Consider the following 23744-nt stretch of genomic DNA (forward strand, 5'->3'; position numbering starts at 1 on the left):
ATATTTATTTTTTTTATTATAATATACAAATGGAAGTTATATGGGGTGGAGCTTGATTGATGGATTGCCTTTTCCTGGATTTTGTTTTCATAAAATGTAAAAAAACAATCAATATAATAAGAACTAGTACTATTACTATAGAGTGTGAACACTTTTTTGGTAAATTATTTAATTAAAATGAAGTGGAAATTGATTACGTGTACTAATCTTTAAATTTAAATTATGGTAAAATGCGATAGCGGCCAAAGCCATTGTCAACCAAGACTTGAGAACTATTTAACCATTAAAAAAAAAAACTCAACGTATTTATATCAAGTACATAATGTATATATATATATAACATTTGTTATCCTGTTTTAAATAAATGTAAAATAGGTACCCAATTTTTTGTAACTAATTTATATAATTATTTTAAAAGTAGAATTATCCTATTTTATTGAGTATTAAAACAGTCTCATAACTTTTAAAGCTAAGAAAGGAGTGAATTATATAGTCATTGTTATTTGTTAGTAGGGTGTATATGAGGAAAAACACAATAGGCGAGTATACTTCTACTGTATGTATATATGTATATATATATATATATGTAAAAAATGTAATATTTAAGACTAGAGGTTTTCATGTTTTTTCAATGTAAGAGTTGAATACTTTAGAAAAATGGAAACAGGGTTATTTCTCAGTGTTTTGTTAAAATAAAATCATGCATAATTCAGAATAGAACTATACTATACTTTAATATGAAATTAAATAAATTACCCAATTATATGGTTATAATTTTTTTATTCCTTAATGGGTTATAAATATAATTATCAAATTATCTCTTGATATAATATTAGTATATAACAAGTATTTATAATATAGGGTTTTAGGTGGTTGATAATGGGGTATTTATAAATTATAATTTATAATAGATAACGTAACACATTTTAATAAAAAACAACGAAGTTAAATTGATCTTTCGGAATGCAAATAATCAGGTTTTTATTAAAAAAACGAGAGAATTTCTTAATTTGTTCTCAAAAAATACGAATAACTATCTCTTTTAGGAAAAATGTGTATTAACTCATAATATTAAGAAATATTTCATAAATTATTTCATTTTTTTTTTTTAAATTAAAAAAATAAATATTATCTGATATGAATTGATTGTTGTAAGACCATATTATAATTATTAATTATTCCTTATTTTGTTTCATATTATTATAAACTGTTCATTTTTGTAATCATTAAAATATATTAACGGGTTTTATTAAATTTCTATTTAACTTATAATTATCTTGTTTTGGCGTTGGGTTGTTTGTAATTGCAAATTGTTTCAAATTACATTCTAATAATTTTTTTAAAAAAAAAAAAACAATGTAATAATATTAAAAAAAAAGTTGTAATAATTGCTTTATAATATTTTTTATATTTTACAGTATTTAAAACATTAATCACACTTCAATTGACTTGGTATATATAAATATATTTTTTAAGTAATACAAATAAATAGTAATATTACTTATAGGTAACTCAAAGGTTCCATATATCTATGGTATATGTTTTAGAAAACACGCCCCTAAACGATCGTATAGAGTATATAATGTTTTGAAAGTGATAACAAAACCCAAGAGTGCCATTTGTTATTATGCAGTATGACCCCGTTCCAATGGCATATTGCATTGGTTTTCAAAAGAAAAAATATTAACCAAAGTTCTTGACAAGAACAATTTATGAGGGTTAAAATATTATGTAAGATACAATTTTCACAGTATTTTGAAAACTAATGTGAGTTACAAATTAATTTATCAATTATTCATGTTTAAGAAGATTACAAAAATCCTATAAAGAACATTTTCAAAATGTAAATATTTAATCATGTTATTATTTGGCAATTAATAACACGATTATACGAAATAATCTATTATTAAAGATGAGGGATAAAAAAAATAATAATAAATAAAACTACCGACAGTCAAGGTTTTTTTTTAATTTCTTTTTAATTATTTTATTTACACTATATTTGAAGTGGTAAAAGCTTTGTCTATTTTTATATCATGATTGAAAATGATTCAAAGGTTTTAGGTGTTCAAAAAAATATGTATTTTTAAATTTTTTTTTATTTAGTCGTCTTAAAAATAAAGTAGAAAAACTAATAAATATAAGTTAAATACATTATATATGTACCCAGTTGTTGTGGAGTTTAGCTCTGTGAGTAACTATAATAACCACTTGTAGCTACAAATGGTACTAAACAATAAATCGTCTTATCCTACAAAGCAAACCTAAGCAATAATTGTATCAAACGTGGTGATATTACCTCTTTAATTATATAACCTGGTAGTGGCACAAAGCTCTATGACGGTAATGCAATAGTTGTGTATTTTAGAGATTAGCTCTAATTGGGATTTTGACAACATTTGCACATGATCGTTTGCGATTCGATTAAATTTTGCCTTTGGCAAATACGTTTGCGATTATGAAAAAAAAAACAACAACAACAATCGAATAAAGATACACTTCCCCTTCCTCCCATTATTATACGTATAGTTGTATGTTATTACTGGATTTCAAAGGCATTCGATAATTATTGTGCTCCAGGACTACGAAATTGTTATAAAATCAGACCCATTCGAAAGACAAATGCCTGATTTCCAATATGGTATTCTAGGGGATACCAATAAATAACCGAATCACAATGATGCGCCCTCCCTTACTTCTTGGTGGTAACGAACAAAGAACTTGTGCTATTATTGTTCTCCCCAAGCATTCATGTCGAATATAGTGTTCCATTTTGCATTTACCGGATAAATCATAGTGATCGCTTGTTATACAGTTGAATTTAATGTTTAAGTATACAATATTGGTGACATATTCAAACTCCATAAATTAAATTTAAAGGGATACAATCCTAGAACAGTATTAAGAAAATGTTTTATATATTATGTTTAACGTGTATGCATAAAAAAAAATTATTCATATTAAAATCGTTTATAATGTATTTAAATATAGCGCCGTTTAAATAGGTGTATACTGCACCTACTATAAAGCACCTTAAATCATAAAAATATGGTATGTTTTCCAAGCAAGCAAACAGACGCATTCAGCCTCATCTGATATCTTTATTGAAAATTATGCTAATAAATAATAATAAATATAATGAAAATCATTTAATATAGTTTAAACAATCGCTTAGCATTTGAACCATTATATTATAATTATTTATATAATATTCTAATTTTTTTTTTTAATCAATAGTAAATATGTTTATAAAAAATTTTAATGTGCCTATCTATTTATTAGTTTCCCAATAAGATGGAATTCATATACGCTATAATTTATTATTGTTTAAACATTTCGGTAATATTTTTGTATGCTCTCATCTCTCGTGACATTATTAGAAAACCACTTTGCTAACGAAATCTACTCGTGTCCACGCACATTCAAATACATAAACATTTCCCACCGCAAAAATTAATTTAGGCTGCCTTGACACGACAGCTGTGTACAACGGTCACCGATGATTGCGACCTTTAACACAGTGCCTAGACAAGTAGCCTGCTCTTGGAGGGGGGTTCCAACGGTGTTCTTGGCAGCCGGTATTCGCATGAATGATTCAGTATTATTCTGAATAAATTATTTATATTCATTGATTTATATTATAATAATATGACAACAAAACGTCTTAATCTAGATTATAAATATTATTTTTATTTATATACTCGTAAATGTCAGTCTAGATCTTACATTTTATACTGTTATATTATAATTTAAGTAAAAATTATAATAAGTTAAATAAACTTGAACATAAACACAATTTTAATATTCGTGGAACAAAAATATATTATGTATGCAGTCTTATTAATTTTTTTTTTTGATATATTATGTAAAGGCGTATTAAATTTAATATGAACGCAATCCATTATTGTTTTATATTAATAAATTATCGATGAACTTAAATATATTACACAAATGTACTAATGTACAACATGTTTATCTTATTACACATGTATTCATTGTTACTCGCCATACATTTTAATGACGAATACATTATTATGTCAAATAACTAAAACAATTTAAACTTTGATAATGCTTTGAACAAATTATAGATAGTTTGGTTGTCATGTACTCATGTGTATCGAAAGGTGTGTGCGGGATAGCTTTTTAGAGGTATCCAAACACAAGAACAAAGATGAAAAAATAAATGAAAAGTTATATTTAAATTTAATGAGGATATTTTTATGTTACATTTCATTTTCGCTGACAACCAGTGTCATTTCGTCCTGTTTTTTTTTCTTTGACAATTTGTAGGGTTACGCATTTCATATTGGAAGATGCAGTGTGATTTTCTATTGAGATCATATGCCAAATTTATATTTTTTTCGTTTCAGTCTGGCTATTTAAATGTATATATATTTTTGAATTGAACATATTATTTAGATATAACTTTGGTTGTGAAAATAATATCCTTTTTTTAAATAATAATACAAAATACATATATTATTCACAGAGAATGTCAAATATAATATATTAATTTCTGAACAAAATGATGAAACTATTGATATTACTACAATAATGATGCGTGAGCTATTTTTTTATATGAATGTCTGTTTTCATATTGAGTATTGAAGACATTCTCAAAATATTGTAAATGTTTTTAATCCAAGTAAATAGTAATAAACTATAAAACAATAATAGTTAACTATTTTCATTTAAGTTTACATGCAATGTGTATTTAACAGCAAATCTCTTAATTCCCTTAAAAGTTGTAATTTTTTTGAAAATACATAGCAATCGATTGACTTAGAAGATTGTCAAAAGCACTCTGGTTGGTGGATTTTCGTTCATATGTACGGTTGAGATTAAACTACGGTGACGATGCTTTAAGTGTAGTACGACCCGAAGTTATAAAAATCGATTACACTACAGTCATTTTTCCCCCCTCAGTGTCATTTGAATCCATTTACTACAAAGAATCTTAAAGACGTGTGTATGTGTGTGTTTATGTATGCACGTACATGGTATATATGGTGCACACGTATATGTATAGTCTTCACAGAGTCAAAACAAATAAATATATGACTGTATAGTGTATATCAAAGAGTATAGAACTGAGTGGGGTGGCTCTTGTCCACAGGGTACTATTTCGCCCGAAGCAGAAGCACCAGCACCACCAGACTAGTATTCCTTTTGTATGGTCGAAACGTGAAGTGCTGGTGAGTATAGCTGATGCGGATGATGGTAGTGAAAAGGGTGTAGAGACTATGAGATGGGTATATAGATAGATAGAGTGAGAAAGAGAAAGGCACAGACACACACACACACACACACACACAAATATAGAGAGACGTACGGAAGGCGGGGGAAAGAAATAAAAAGAAGAAATTATTTAACGAGTGTCCCGAGGATTTATGCCGGGGGTCGGAAAATGATAGCTTATATAAATGTCAACGTATAAACAAGCAATAATTCTTGTTGTTGCCGAGTGCTGCCACCGGGTTTACCCTATAAGACTACGGCGCTATGTGCGCCGTACAACCCTGGGAAATCTTTGCAACGAACACGTGGTCTGCATAAAAATATCGTAAACGGCAAAGTGAAAATATATTGTACGAATAACAAAAAATAAAAAAAATTGGATATATGCGAGGGGCTCGTCCGCCTGTAATCGTACATATATATATATCAAAAAAATAAAGTAAACAGCGCCCCGAGCCACACACCCGCTGCAACGATATCCACGACCGCGACGAAGGGTTTTTAATTTCCTGACTGCGCCACTAAATCCTAACAACAATAATATATTACTGTATACAACGTATGTTGTGTATATATTATATACTATTTGAACCCCCGAGGTGTACCCTTATTTGGTAGTCGGTGTAGGAAACGTTTCCTATCAACGTTACCGCCGTAGCTATACCAAGTTACGCGTTAATACGATAATAATGATTGTATTGCTGTATATTATCGTATATGTCAGATTTATTAGTATTCCGAATTCAAAACTATTTATACGATTAATTATGGTCGAAACCCAACCCTAAAATATTTTTAGTGTGAATAAAAAAAATTATCTGTGTATCGAATAAAATTAATTATTATTGCGTGAATTAATAAATCGTTGAAGTCTATGAAATATGTAGGTAATATATATATAACTTAGCCGTACATTATAATGGCAATAAAAATAATAATCGAACCATTTGAACCGTTTCAATAATAGATTTATTATCTATAAATTCGATACTTATAGAACATAATTAATTTATAATTTTGTGAGGTCACGGACATAACATAAGTACTCCTATAACTAATTGATAAGAAACTTTTAACCACAGACGGGTCCAAAAATAGAAATCATTTTCAATAGATTTTACCGACTGGTACGTTTATAATATAACCATTATAACCTGATTCTAGTTTTAATTCTTCTTATAGTTTTTTAATTTCAATTTTAAAGTCATATAAATATTAAAGTTTTATCGCGCCATTTTTGCATCGCAAATCAGTCACTGACGTATCGAGTGATAGTCAGTTACATTCGTTTTATGTTTTAAGTAAGTACTCTTAAGTAGGCGCCTAATTCAAAGTTTACCTCTAATGCACACGTCCGTCCTTATAATGCATGTCATCGTAGGAAAGCGGCTTATTGCATTGAAATGTTACTCGTCGTTCTCGAGATAATATTATCGTATTTTTCTTTCTTCTAAAATCACGGTGGCCCGCCTCGCTGGCGTCATCGGCACAATAGGGATGTATTCATTTTCTATTCGCGTGACAGCGGGACTTTTCGGAAGTGAGTGTTACAACATCAACTCTCAGCCCTGTCGCCCCATTATTTTTTCACCGTGACGATTATTCGGCAGAGCTTTGTGCGCATGTCGTGCCCCCGGAGAAATGTTTTGTCACTGTTAATTTATATATAAAGGAAAAACTCCGATACAGTACAGCGTCGGTACGTATCATCGTGTCGTCTGATGACCGAGTGCAGTAATATATATAAATTTCATGAATACCTACGCATATACCTATACCGGCCGCACGGAAAATGTGTACATCTCATTTCCGTGGGACGAACGAAGCGCGGTATTCACCTGAAATTTTTCAAATGAGTCAAAGAAAATAAGGAAAAAGAAGAAGAAAAGTCGAATACGCTGCAATACGCGAACATGAAGTCTTACCGACGTGCTAATACGCTCTCGAGACATTATGTCACCTACACAATAGCCGTCAAAAACACTGTTCGAGTTTAAAAATTGCCTTGGACAATTATTTTACGCCCTTTAGATGATATCTCTCACTCGTAAAAAAAAAGAAGACAATTTCAGGACCAAACAAAAAAAGAATGAATTAAAAATTAAGTCGGCTATTCGTACCTACGTTGTGCCATTCATTGTACGATTTTGAATTCTTAAACACGATTTAAATAAGTGTCTGTCATACACCTGATGATTTTTTTTGAGTATTATATACAAAAGCATAAAGTATGTATTTAATTAATTTCTTATTTTTTATTTCATATAATTATTTATTTTGAAATTATTATCTTAATTAAAAATATAAAAAATAAACAAAATGTTCTTATAACTATAATATTATAATAATTATTATTTAGCTTTTAAAAAACAGTTATTAAAGCTCAACAATTATATCATTAAGTTAAATAGTTACAGCTGTTGGAATAAAGATATTTAAATAATATTAGTGAATAATGAAAAATATTATAATAATAGGTAATACCAATTAATAATGAAATAGTTATAAATTGTGCGGGTTTATTATAAATTAATATAAAAAACGATGACCAATATTAAAATTGTGTATATTATACAAATAATTACTATTCTAATAAGTAATTATGTTATAATAATAATTATTAAGCGATGAGAAATAAATAATTATTAATCATGGAATATACTATTTGTGAAGTATAACAGTAAAGTAATGAAAGGAGGAAATTAATAACTTATATGTTAAAATATGAAATAAATTTATATAATATGATCTACTATCAATTTTTAATAATACGGTATTATTGGTGTTAGAAGCAACGGGAGCATGTGATAGACAGCGAGAAAATTGAGAAGGGATGCCGTGTGGTTTTTTTTATTCGAAATGTGATGGTTTAACTGATTAGTTTTACAGTGCTTGGGAATGACTTAATATATTTATCATTTAAATTCATAGCTATTACTGTGGAATTAGCCATAGTTACAACTTGTGTCAATAAAATATTTTAATGAAGTATAAACACAATTATTATTAAGCTACGAGTAGTTCGCGACCCAATTATTTAATCATATTTTTCTTGAGTAATAATAATATAATAATTTATTAATAATAATGTTTTGTAATAGTATTAAAATAATAACCTAAACAAAAATCAAACTAAAATATTTTTTATTTTGTCAGTACTAGTTAACCACTAATATTTACAATACATTTTAAATAGATTCTTTAACTAATTTTTTTTCATTTTTAATTAATGTGAAATTATTCACATTGAAAAAGTTTTATATCAATATGTTGATTTTTTAAATATCATATCTATTATTTTATGGTTCTATACATATAATATTTTAATTGCTTGTAGAACATTATTGGTTTAAAATATATGTATACGAACTATGTGAAAATAATAAATTACACTTGGCTTTATGCTAGCTGATATTAGATACCGCGAGCAATAAAAAATCAGAAAAATGCCTAGTTAACAAAGTATTATTTTTAAACCTTCAAGCCTGATTCTTTTGAATAGTTTTAAAACTTTGGCATAAAATATCTCCATTATATGATTTCAAAGTATTAACTAAAGAATAACGAATAACGATTCATTGTTTAAGTAGGTACCTACATAATATAACATTATCATTATTAGGTATTATTATTATTATTATTATTTTATTCCACACAATATCTACTTGAAATTATTTAAATATGTAGTTGTTACATGTAAAGTGAATTATTAACGCACTACTATACATTATTTAATTTTTTAATGGCTTTGGTGAAAGTACTGGTTTTGAAATTTATATTTTACATAAAAAATATATATGTATACGACATACATGTTGTAATATTAGTAATTTTCAATAATATTTATTCGGTTTAGCCCACTTAAATTTTCATTGACTGCAATATTTTTATCCCAAATTAAATTCATATTTGCGTTAAACGATTTCCTATTATAAATTAAAAAGAAATGGTTCCTTTTGAATATAAATAGTATAATGTATTAGTTCAAGTAAAACATTAATTTAACATAGCCGATCATACATAGATATACCTAATAAGTTCAAGATAAAAATGAATTTTATAAGTTGCTCAACTTTCTTTCCAAATATTATTTGCATTTGTCCAACAAACGAAAAAAAGTTAAAACTCGACAGTAAACACATACAAAAAAGCTACACGAGGGGAAAACTGATACTTGAAACCAAACGATTACTCACGGTCTGCTTTACACGCGGGTAATTCAAGTGAAACGTTGTTTTTTACGCCCTCGTTGCCGCAGTCAAAGCGTTATAAATTTCATGAAAATCGCTTGAGGACAAAAAAAAAAAATAATAATAATAATTATAATAATAAATAATCAACTGTTCGCGGTATTGTAGTTTTTGGATATTGTAATAATGACTGATACAGAGCGTATGCATACACATTAACCACATATTTGTCCGACAGTGCTGTGCACATTTCTTCGCTGGAATTACATCAGAAATGGAACGCTCATCTCGTATTCTGCATAATATATGCTTTTTAGCTACAAAACTCAAAGTGGAGTGATAATGGTCGTTTATAACTTACTAATGATTAATACGCAGTAAAGGAATTTCGTGCAATAGAATTCTACATAAAAATATCGATCATCAATTAAACATATTGTTAGTGTCAGCTTAACATACAACTCTACACACACAAATTATTAATCAAGTACAAATTAATCGTACTAATTGAATTGGAATAATAAATAATTGTAGACAGATTTAATGAATCGAAAGTCTAGTTTCCAAAATTGTAAAATTAACAATAGTTGTAGAAGTTCATATCAAATAATTTCTCACGTGCTTCAATTAAAATTAAATAAATATTAATAAATCTAATTAATGTGCATTAATAAATATTGTTGATAATACATAGTCATGAAAAACAATACATTAATTATGGATATCAATTAAGGTTGATTTAAAATTAAAATAGTTAAACCAAATTAATTAAATAATATTAAATTTGAAAAATTAAAAGTTTGAAATTTGTTAACAACAAATATGCAACATACATAGTTGCATTTCAGTAAATATTGTTTTATATCTTGATAATGATAAAAATATACTTTTTTAACAATGAATTAAAATCAAGAGAAACCAATTATTGCTACACTAATCATAATGTACACTAATTAAAATGGCCAAATTTCAGTAAGATTAAATTTTTTTTTCAATATCTTTACACAATACTTGTGTATCCCAATTAGAAAACTTTTCTCGTGGCTTACAAAAATCCAATTTTTTTTTGTTTTATATAATATACTCATGCCTGAAAGATAGATTAAAGAAGTCGAGGTTAAGATAGAAGTATCCGGGTATAATTCAAAGAAAATCCCTCCTCCGAAGAAACTAAGATGAGATATACTTTTCAGCTTATAAATGAACTAATATATATGTATAGTGACACTATATTTTCATCAAACTCCATTACACAATATCATGTAATAAATTTAACAAATATTGGAAAATGAACCCATATTGGCAGCACATTACACAGAATCTCAATTGAAGAACATATTTTGAAGGTATGATCATATTTATTTCAAATGTAGAGGAATTTTTAACATTTCATTTCTGGTTATTATATTCAGCAAGAGGCAAGAAGATAAATCATTCGTTATGGAATGCAAGAAAATAGTGAAAATTACTATTGAATATATGTGAACATTAATGTAGAAAAGGAAAAATATAAATATCATGAAATATTCTCGTTAAATTGTCATTTGTGTTTCAAGCATTCAGTAATTTATATTCCCATTGGACATTCGAATTCAAAATGAATCTATCATTTTCAATTCAACCCTCCACACTCTGAATAAATAAATATTTCCCAACCTGCATAAAACATTAGAATTAATATTTATTGTTTATTATTTGCTTGGAATTTTCTACTATCCAATATTGAATGGGAATTGATTTGTATTAATATTTATGGATATTCTAGTAAGAACAATTAATTGTTTTTTGTTTTGTTATGATTATTATACCTGTGATAATAATAACTTACAAAAATAATAAAAGTGATACATTATATTCATTGATAAATTATCTACAAATTACAATTTACAGTACAAAGACAAATACAGACAAAACTAACTCGCGTCTTGCGATAATTTTACGGCCATAGAAAACCATTTATTTACACATAATATAAGTAGATTTACAAATAATATAGTTATACGTTATATATTACGTAATTACATCGATGGAATTTATTTACGACTGCTTAAGTAAAATGTATCGATTTACCTGATAATTTATACAAAACATTGAGACCTTAGGTTTAGTCACATTATGTTTACATAAATTAAAAACAGAATATGTTTAGTCAACACACCAAATTCGTTAAAAAACATACTTATATAATATATATATATATTATAAATAAATTTATAAATTTTATCTAAAATCTGTTAAAAAAATTATTCATTTAAAAACTAACTTATTGATATAGCTGATCACCAACACATCCAAACATACCTGGCTTGTAATAAAAGCACTGTGTTCTATTTGATGCAGTTGAATTAATAATTATTCAATTTAATCATGAATTATACAACAATTAAACTTAAAATATTTGATTTAGTTTTTGATATGAAACACTTTTGTTTTGATCCAAACATTTGTTTGAATGTATTTAATTATGTTTATAGTAAATTACGGTTACTTCATTGAAACACATTTAAATCAATATAATATATAGGTATACTTAAATAAACCAACATTTAAAAAAAATTCATTTTCTAAGATTTTTAAAATAATATTTTACAGAATTATTTCCTACTGAGATAAAGTTAGAGGAATTTAATATAATATCCAGTCTCTTAACTTAATATTTTGAGGTTTTCAACTGCAAAGTTCAAAAACTGAAATGTTTATAAAGTCATGTCACACGTGTGAACCATAAAGAAATAAAGAATACTTATAAAATATATAAATAAACGTTTAAATTAAAAAGGAAGTAACCGTTATTAACTGTGTAATTTCATAAACGTGACACAGTATTATAATATAAATCTGAGAATAACAAAATTATTTATATCATCCAACCTGTATCCAAAATGGTAAATAGAATCCAAAACTGCACAGGAATGATGCTGCTAATGATAATGTCGCCCAACACATCCCGGCAACGGTTAAAGTAGTTGCCATCTGAAATAAAATCGTTTCTTATATATTTTTTATATATATAATTATTGGGTTAAATAAAAGCGATGATAAATAAATCTATTTTTGGTGTATTTACTCTTTACTTAGAATATAATAATAAAATAACTATATATAAATAACGATTCTGTAATTGAACCTTATTATTTATTTTTATTTAAATCTATAAATAAAAATAAAATAGAAATTATACATTTTTATGTCTACTAATTGAATAAAAAAATAAACAACAATACGAGATCATAATAATATTCTATCCTAATGTATTGTTCAACTAATACTTTGAATCAGTAATAATGCTTGATAATATAAAATTACATCAAAAGAAAACTACAAACCATTATGAATTTTTTTTTTATTGATTTAAGTTGTATGAGTATTTTTCTATTTTTTTAAATGATGATTAGTTATCTCATAAAATGTATACAATAATACTTATGTTTACAAATAAAAATAAATATGTACCATAAAGGCACACATGACACTTAAATATTATTTTATAAAAGACATTATAATATTTTTAAAAGTATTATATTTTATTTGATATTTTATTATCATTAATTTTACGTATATTGTTTGCATACCTATATTTTATTAAGGAAAAACCAATTTTATAATATGAAGACGAGTAAAAACGATTTAAAACTTACAGTTAATAGTAAACTCTAGAAAAAGTATAGACAATTTTAGAATGAAAAATACTCGAACATATTTCACAAGAATAAGTATTACATACCTAGGTATATTTCCAATAAAAGTGAATATTATTTTATCTTTTCTCGTAATTTTATTTCCTATTGTATATAATATTATAATTCACCAAGCTTATCACTCGCTAAAGTTGTATCATTTATACAAATTATGGTTTTTTTTTTTTTAATTTTTCCACATTAAAACCATAATAATATATTTTATTTTTTTAGATTTTTACACCATTTAAAAAGTGTCTTTTACTCCTCTGTGATGGTATATTTTTTTTAAAGAATCAACTTTTTTTGTTTAAATTAATGGGTAAGTTTTTGAAAAATGCTGATATTTATAAATTTCAATTAGAAAGAGTAGATTCTTAATTATTTAATGTTTTAAATTAAAAAAATAAAAGTACATTTAGAATTTGGTAAATTACTCGATTAATCGTAACTAGTTACCAGTTACATTTTTAATAATGTATCTGACAACTATCGTTCCCGAACATATTATATTAAGTTTGGAAGATAATATGGGAGCTATGAGAAATTTTAAATTATGTTTATTTGTATAAATGATATTTATAATTAGTAAACATTGTCTGAATTTAATAAGACTTATTAAAATATTAAATAATATAGTATTAATAATAATATTGATATTATAATAAATACTATTTATTTTATGTTAAATATTTTTTAAAGAATATTAAATAATTGGTGCACAATGTTTAATAACCAGAAGTACTTATTTGAATTTATATTTAGATGTATCAACATCTAAATATAAAATTTATTTTCATAAAGTTCTTAACGTATACTTAAAAAATTAGCATTTTGATTATAACGTTATTGAATTTTAAAAAAAAATGATGAGCATGGTCGATGCATGTGGAATAGATCACTGGTATAAAGTATAATGAAAAAGATATTTTAATAATTTCAAAACATAAACATCCATTGAATTGTATTTAAAAATAAAAATAGTTGGATAAAACCATAAATTATTGTTATTCGGGACTGTTGGAGGGTAAACAATATTTTATTGACAAGTCAAATTGTCGAACATCGTATTCGTTTCTTTACTTCCCGTAATCCTGCGCGTCTTACATTTCATATCATTAAAAGTTTACGTCGTAAACAAACTCCCCTTTTAAACCAATAGCGCTCATGGACACGCGCTCAAACCTAGATGGATACCATTATACATGTGTATAGATTAAGTTAGGTTATTTATATATAAATATATACCTATACACAAATAGTGTAATACAAGTGGTGATCGTACCACTCTAGAAACTAAACTTTTACAGTAAATCAGTCAGAAACAGTAATTTTTTTCGGAAAGTAGAAAGGCTAGAGTACATTTGAAATAGTTAGATACAAGTAAACTTGAAGTAAAGTCAGTTTTATTAAACACATAGTGGTTGTCAGTTTGTAAGGGATAAATGAAATACTCTTTAAGTTCAACTTTTTATAATTCAGTTAAATTAAATAACAATGTAACTAATAAAATGATTGCTATTCATTTTTTAACGAAATATTTAATAATAAATATTGATTGAATGTTAATGTGTGATAACATTTTCTGTTTTTTAATTAAAATTAAAAACTAAAGTTGGTTATTGATATTACTCACTGGTTTTTCCAATTATAATATTAATGACATATTTGCAGTACCTAAGATACACAATTTAAGATCAGATTTTTTATCTACAACACATGCATTCGATAATATAATTGGTGAAACTAAAAGGGAACACAGTGTGTTTTTTTTATAAAAATTAAGATGGTTATTCATAATTCGGCGCTCGTAAAATATTTATAGTTTGGACATCCCTTAAATTTGAATGTATATAAACACCCGCACATAAGGTTATGAACTTGGCTTGGCTGCTTTTATGTTTTTCACAGACGTTTGAAAGGTTATCTATTTCAACACGTCTTGACACAGTGAGTAGCATTATTAGAGAAGTTAGAAGTGTGCTCATAGTTGTGACAGTTGTGACACTGTGGTGGACTGCTCTTGGTTTTATATTACATTTCTACTTTGATAACTGTGTACACCATCATGTTATTGAAATCAGTGAAGTTTGTCCTGTTTATAATGTAGATTGGAGATTTTATGACAAACAATTGGTTTATATTGATCGATGGATACATTACTAAACGTGTAAAATACATTTTAATTATTCTTATTAGTTTTCATTAAAATAAAAAGAGAGAAAAACGATTAGCCTTTGATTTTCCATTGTGACCATGAGTTTAGAAAAAATACCAAAATACGTTTTGATTTTGATATTTTTGTGTGGTGTATCGCTATTTTTTACCTAATTTAGTCTTTATTGCTCATATTGGATACAATGTGTGCATTGAATGGTTAATGGTATAATTATATTATATTTATGAAAAACTAATTTTGTTACTGGAATACTCCCAAAAACTGGGTGAATATATTTGGTAGACGTGTCCATGCATTGGGTCAACGCTGATCTGTTTAAATATTAAAATCGTAAATCATGTATAATATCCCAATACGCCATTATTAGAATGGTGGTAGGTATACAGATAATATATTATAAATATATGTCTTGGACTGATCATATAAAATATCGGTTCATAGATTATAAAGGTTTGTAAATATATTATAGCTGCATTTACTATAAAATTACCTTTATTATCCTATTTGGCTATTTTGGCTATATCATATTGCTGTTAACTAAATGTCTAATAATTTAAGTTATTTACGTTATAATAATGCTCAACTATGTTAGCAATAATAGATTACAGTAACAACGTTACATCTCAGTATCTCACTAAGTTTGATTCGAAACACATAGAAACTAAACAAAATGGAAACAATTAATGAAGAAATAATGTGATAAATTTAAAAAGTAAAGTTAGTTTAAGTATTATGGTATGTTACTTAATAAATTCCTAATAAATTTAAGATTTCATTAAAATACATTGTTTATGTGTCTGATGGTGATACATCTGCGTTGTTAAATGTTTGACATAATTATTATTAAATTCTACGCACTGCTGTTATCCAAAATGCGATTTTCTCTTTTGCACATTATATCGATTTTATTGTTGCTTTATATACGGCCAAAAGAATAGACGGTTCAAAACATTTTTGAAATCCTAAAATGTGAACACACACAATAAAAAAAATGATCCGTTCTAGTACACCCATGTATAACTTTACACGCAAGCTCATATCCAAATTTATGCTGACCGTTTTCCTTTGAACCGTTCATGCGAGTAAGAGAATAACAAAGGAAAAAATACAATAACATCCAGTCATATGAAAGTAAACGTGGTCTTTGCTTCTCCGGATTAATGATATGCTTTGAACAAAATAGCTGAAATAATTAATAATATGAAACGTTTTATTACAATATCTGATGCTCGAGGTACGAACTATCTGCAACGCTCTTTATATTTTCCACATAATTGACAAACACGCCATTTAACAACCGTTTAAATAAAAGTTGTTTCTAACGATGGCATTTTATTTTATTTGCTTAGCAAAAAACTTGAATATATTTTGTACCCTTTTTTTTAAGAAATAATAATAAAATCATAAAATAAATTAAATTATGTATTTGAGATATAACAAACGTCCAAAGTAATATATTAGCTATTTTATACTTCATAATACATTTAAAAAAAAAAAAAAAAATATTTGCCCTTCATTAATATTAACTTTTACATATTTATCTTTTTTGTAAAATAACATATTATACAGCAAAATTTTGAATAATAATATAAAACAATAAATACATATACTAGTTTGAAATTGCATGTATTGTATAAAAAAGAAACTTGATCTCTTTTTAAAAATCACCTGACTGAAGAAATGTCTAATATTGGATGTCTATACAAAAGAATCTGAAATATAAACTCATTTTTCTTTTTAGTTTCATAAAACAATATATTGTTTGCTTTTATAATAAAAATAATATATCTTCTATATTTTTAATTATTTTATATCACCTTAAACCTAAACATTCACAACATCTATTTAATAATAATGATATGAAATTAAATATTACAGTTATTGTTCAACTTATTAAACTAAGTTATCGTTATTTTATTCTAATAACGTTATTACAGTTAATTTAGCTTATACAAAATGGAATACGGAAAATAAATAAAATTCCATATTTATAAAACTACATAATTTTATTTTTGTTAGATAATGTAAGGATTTTCAACTGATAAAATATATCATAATAATAAGTTACAATTTAAAAAATATGAATAATTTCATGCTCACTTTAACTGAGTATATATATTTTGTACGTTATAAATTGTATGTAAAACTAAAATAGTTTATCTAGTGTGATGGTCATTGCTGAAGCTGAATAAAAATAAAAAATAATAATAAACAAGGTTTATGTGGATAACAATGCGTGACGACCGCATAGTAGTACCTATCTTGCATAGCATAGAGGGAACACTGTACGTACGTTTCCGTTTTAAAATGCTAATTATAACTATAATCGCGTTGACCATTTTATGTAGATCCACCCTTTTATTGGATATCATAAACTTAATATATTACAACAAGAACACAATACTTTTAATCCTTCAATGTATATAATATATAGTTCAGTAATATTATTTCTGACGATAAGAAGATTGATATTTTTTAATAAATGTAACAAATTATAGGCACTTATAATAATATTGTTTTCAACAAATTTTTATATTCTAAGATAGAATTATCACTAAACTAGATTGAGACTTTTCTTGACACCGATTCGTTTTTCTTTAGAATATTTTTCATTATTGATTACTTGTCAATCAATTTACTATCTTATAAAAGCCTCGTCCAAATCCCACCAGAATGGCAGACTTTATCAAAATATTATATAATATTATTATGTATACATAACAAATAATAAATATAATGTTTATCTGTCTTGCTATAAGTCATTAAAGAACTATTATTTATTAGTTTCAAATGGATAATAATAGTAGCATCTGGAAGTATTTGTACACGTGTGCCCACATGCATTATGCGGTATGTATCATAAGATTATTATAGTAACATGATAAGCATAGTGTTTTTTTTAACTATTATAATTTGAAGCTATTCATAGTTTATCGTATTTCAATAATTATATTTAATATTTATACATAAAGGAATTGAACAAAATATAATAAAATGCACTTGAAATATGCGAGTTCATATTGAATAACTTGTAATTATACGCGTGAGTCCAAGTATTAACGTTGACTAATTTGTTGTACACATAATGTGAAGGTATTATATTACATCTTTAGAAGAAATAAATTATTATATATTAAGTGCATTCAATTTTATAATTATATATCGTCCATCAAATGAAATTCTCATACATTATGACAATTTATTAACAGTTTTATATAAATATATTTTTTATCCAATTTCACTATTATCCGGGCCAATTTTTGTACTAAATCGTAATAATAAAATATAAATAGATCACTGACCATTACTGTATGTTCACTATATTATAATATTAGTGTACGTTGCGCTTATAAAACAATAACGTAGTGTTTATTGTTTGATTTTGTCGAAATATTATAAATACAATTAAAAATAGCACGTAAAATTAATAATTTAGATTACAATAACGACCCGCTACGTTGAGATACACGTTACGGTGTATAGTAGCGCACACAAACTAAATATGTTAATTTACACTCGCACACATTGACATGACCCGAATATACTTGCCACATAATTTGTCTAATTTCTACTCTTTAGAAAATGACCGACTGGAACACCCTTAAAAGGGCGTCACACCCGCATGTGTTGTCTCCATCTTACAAGTTACAAGTACGTAACATAGCAAATTTACGTTTTGCAGATCACGTTTAGTTCCGTTAGTTTAAAAATTAGAGTGAATCGACCTATAATATGTAATTTGATGGTAAAAACAATATTATCTGTGTTTGTATGTTGGTTTTTTACGATAGTTTAATTTTTAGCAAGTTACGCGTATATAGTATAGCGTTAATTAAAAATGTTCATAACTCACTTAAAAACTGAATAATCGTAAAAAAAAACCGACATACAAACATATTTTTAAACTCACGGAGCTAAACGTGATCTACTAAACGTAAATTTGCTATGTTACGTACTTGTAACTTGTAAAATGGAGACAACACACGTATGTGTTGCCTCCTCTTAACGCTTTTTTTTTTTTTTGGTATGCTACTGTTTATAAAATCTAACATAATATACTGTTTCCACATAATAGATTAAATTAAATTTATTCTGTGCTATTATTTCTACAGATTACAAAACAATTAAAAAAATATATAGGCATATAAACAAATTTATTTTCTATAAACGCAATAATAAATTATTGTTTATGCAATTGACATTTGTTTGATCTAGGTAGAATGAAAATGTATTTAATTAAATCAAATTATCAATATTATTAACTAAAAATAATTTATCAAACACGAACTAATATTAATTGTTTTTAAGTACAATAGTTTCTCAGATAGCAATTTTTTGAACCATACAATATTATTGCAAGTTATGCATATAAGCACTTTTCAGCTTGTTATATTTGATAATAAATTGTTAATATTATTATAACTTTAAGATTAAGATATTAAACATAAAAATAATTGTATTGATCAGTGATAATATTGTATTTAATAAAAATTATAATAACTATTGTTTGATAATATTTGTATAATCGAATAACGTGCCATTTTATGTAAATCACCTTGTAGTTTATAAAAGTATTGAGTATTATAATTCAAATCAATTCAATTCTTTAATTCTTTTTTCATAGTTTATTTATGGTTTCTCAAATAAATTTAGCACTCTAATTATTCAAAAGAGATAATAATTTATGTATATAACTAATAATATAAATTAGGTAAATATTATAATTCCAACTATCAGATATTGTCTGTATTAAAACATAATATTATTATATACCTATGCACTGCATCTAAAGATACTCTGTTAGTACCCCTGTGATCCACAAAGAAGAGGAATCGACTTAAGTGATAAAATAGCAGTTAATCCGACTGGATAGGATTCTGTGATTTATGTTTACCTCAATAATTGATGGGTAAATCGCTCCTAGATAGTTGCAAAATATGACTACGGTAAATTAATTCTGTATTTTTAACGAATCTCACGTACACATAATAATGATCGATAAAAAATATTCTAGTTAATGTATATTAGATATACGACTACAAAATATGTACTATTACAGGGACATGCTTTTAACCAGTGGTTCCAAACCTTTTTTTTTTATTCTACGCCTCCCTTGTAAATTTTCAAAAATCTAAGACCCCCTCCCTTTAGTTATAGTTTAGATACCTTATATTTTATTTAAATGATACAAAATAAGTATATTATATTATATTTAATAGAATTACTTATTTATTTATTTTTTGTAATTTTTAAAATAAAATTTAAATCAACTTTATAATTAATAGTATTATTTTTATATTTTTGAATACAGTTTTATAAATATTTTTTATATTGAATATTATAAGTAAAGTATATAATATTATATTATATTTTGATTCCACTATCCGTTATCGAAGGCCAGAAGATAGCCGTACGTTTAAAGTTTAAACAGTATGGTTAGATCAAAGCGAAGATATTTTACCGGGAACGCTTTAGCATGAAAATCAAATTTAATTATATACAACCACTGACAACTGTTATTATAGGTATAACTAATAATACACTAGCTAATTTTGTGATGCATATTATCAAGTAACCATATTATTAATATACTTAAGATCAAATGGTTTTTGAATCAATCTCACTTAAATAAAGTCCAGTTGGTCGTTGCATTAGTTTAATAAAAACGAGTTGCTTTTTCCTTTAAAAATAGAAATTGCAGGCTTACTTAAAAATCTTGAAATGTTGCAGAATAAGTCAGATTTCAACCTTTTATATTGTAAGATTACACTGTGTAGACATATAGTTACATATATTGTTATTTATTGCATGCACGTGGAATAAAAACAGAATAATACAAAAAGTGTATGCAACGGAAAAGTAAAGATATACAAATAATATCCAAAAAAATACTGTCTATAAATCATTAAGTTAGTATTAAAATATTACAAATATCATGTTAACCTGATAACATACAGTTACTTAAAAAAAAATTAAATGAATAATTATTTATCAACATAACATTATGTTGTAGTTAATATAACACACTTTCTTGTACATAATAAAACAAAACAAAACAACAATCGTGACTTTTTAAATACATTGATTAATATTTAAGTTCAATTACATTATAAGTTGTATTTAATTTTATAGAAATATGTATTCACGTGATCATTATTAGTATTTTAAGTTTTATATAGTAAATATTATGCATAGAGGTAACACACACCTATACACATTATATACATTATACATATTATATACCAATGTAATAGATTGAGATTAAGACTGAAAATAATAAATAATCAAATGTATAATAATGGAATAACCACAGATATATGACTGCGGGAATAACTGACAAACGTACTGTTCAATTAACTGATAACACAAACACGTAGGTACTACGTTTCAAGAGTTTTATGGAACACATGTTCATAATCATAATAAATAATATATCGGTTCATGTTAGTCTCTCGGTAGTTTGCAATACGTATAATATTATTGTTCGTCTTATCACGTCCTAATATAACAGTTATTATCGATAACAAACGAAATGCATCTACAAAACCCAATGGCCAGATGTATTGATACAATTAACTATATTTGATATTGTAAATGCGTTATTTTTTTATTTTAATAAAAGCCTCATTTGCAATGCTACGAAATACAACGCACGTCAAAGAAAATTGTATATAATATGTGCGTATTTTAATAATTGTATGTTATTATGTAATAGGTACGCAGCTAAAATAATATAGTGTCAACACCACGACTACAACCACATTAAACGTTGATATTGGGTAGTTATACTAATGATAATCTATATTCGAGATACCGGCCAATTTTCTTACCACCAGAGATCGTTTAATTTAAATCATTATCATAGTTATAACGGAACCAAGTAATTATCTTTTGTTTTGATAGCTGCTGATAATGCATGTTAGAGACATATATGAGCTTCTTAGAATATAATATAAATATTTTTATATGTATATACTTATACAGAACAGTAAAAATGATTCAAGTTCAATTTTGAGAACGATTTTTGAGACTGAAATAATATATACCAAAAAATCAAATTAATTGTTTATGAACATTTGTAATTCAAATATTTCACAAATAAATACTATTCGTTGGATCAGAATTTTTGAAAATCTATTACAATATTTCACATAATTTGTTCTCAAATCTGTATAATAACTATAATTCAAATTTCGATAAAATTCGTCAAAATAACGACAATTTACAAATTTTGAGAATTTTTTAATAAAGATATAATTATAACTCAAGATATTTCCAATTTATAGTTCTATTATGTAGTTAATGTTTTATAGTTTTATTACTGTAAACCTGTCTACATTGCCTCACGGTTAGATAGCATTAACTAAAAAGTTAATAACAATAATAAATATGGTATAAAATATAAATATATATTATTATAATAATTAAACAATATTAATATAAATATCAAAGAACATAATATCATAAAATTTAGTATTTGTTGATAATATGTATAATCTGACAGACACCATCTTTGGTCAGAATTATTTTTTATACAATGATGTACGAGTATCATTAAATTTAAAAATTCAAATTCGACACATTAATTTTAGTGACCCACCAGGTTCAAATCCAAGAAAGAAAAGGGGCAATATCCCCTCTCGTAGACTCCGGTGAATTCTAGGATATCTGTTTTCGGTAGCCGATAAAATGTCTTATCTTGCCGATTGCATTTCGGCCACGTTCGTTTTTATAGGTCGCCGTCAAAACGATAGTATAATCTAATCGAACATTTAAACTTGTTTGACGCAATAAAATGTCTGATTACTTGTAGTGCCTACCTATTTTATTATTAGCGATATTTATTGTGTAATGATAATTTGGTAGTAAAAATATAAATTTAGTTGAGGTATAGGTACGATACGATACGCACACGATCGCTGTGACCGTCGATAATCAACATCAAACGTGACACTTGTATAGTTGTTTTATTATTTTATAAATATGACAAAAGGTAGTGCCCATATTTTATGCAAAATTTTTTTTTAAAAAAAAAAGTGACATTGATGATGACAATAATAGACAACTCAGCTTCCATTGCGTCAAATCAACCAATAAAAAATGTATACATCGATTTAATATCAAATCAAAACAAAGGTATAATAATAGAAAGTATAGTTGTATATATAGGAACCATATTAAATTCTAAATCAAAATTTCACGATTTTACTAAAATTCAGTTCTTTGAAAATCATTAGAAACTACGAAGAGGTTACAATTAGTTTCCTTATTCAAGTCACACAAAATATTGAATTTTCGGTAAGTGAATTTTGAAACTTTTTAGATTTTAGAGTTTGGCAATCAAAAATTCATTATCAAGATAAATTTTAAGCTTCTAAATTAATAAATAATATACTTATGATTAAAAAAAATCACTGAATATTTGAATTTAATTTTTAATAATGGTATATTAAATTTTTT

At 25.8% G+C, this 23744-nt stretch overlaps 1 protein-coding gene across 1 annotated transcript in view; it reads right to left on the reverse strand.

Annotated features, from left to right (window-relative positions):
- LOC132931685 (LHFPL tetraspan subfamily member 1 protein-like) overlaps positions 1-23744 on the reverse strand; it is a 224610-nt gene that overhangs the window by 170537 nt on the left and 30329 nt on the right. The window contains exon 2 of the mRNA XM_060997615.1: positions 12300-12401. Within this exon, the coding sequence (XP_060853598.1) occupies positions 12300-12401 (102 nt within the window). The remainder of the gene's footprint in view (positions 1-12299; positions 12402-23744) is intronic.

The sequence above is a fragment of the Rhopalosiphum padi genome, chromosome 1 (genome assembly GCF_020882245.1).
Source record: "Rhopalosiphum padi isolate XX-2018 chromosome 1, ASM2088224v1, whole genome shotgun sequence".
Lineage (NCBI taxonomy): Eukaryota > Metazoa > Arthropoda > Insecta > Hemiptera > Aphididae > Rhopalosiphum > Rhopalosiphum padi.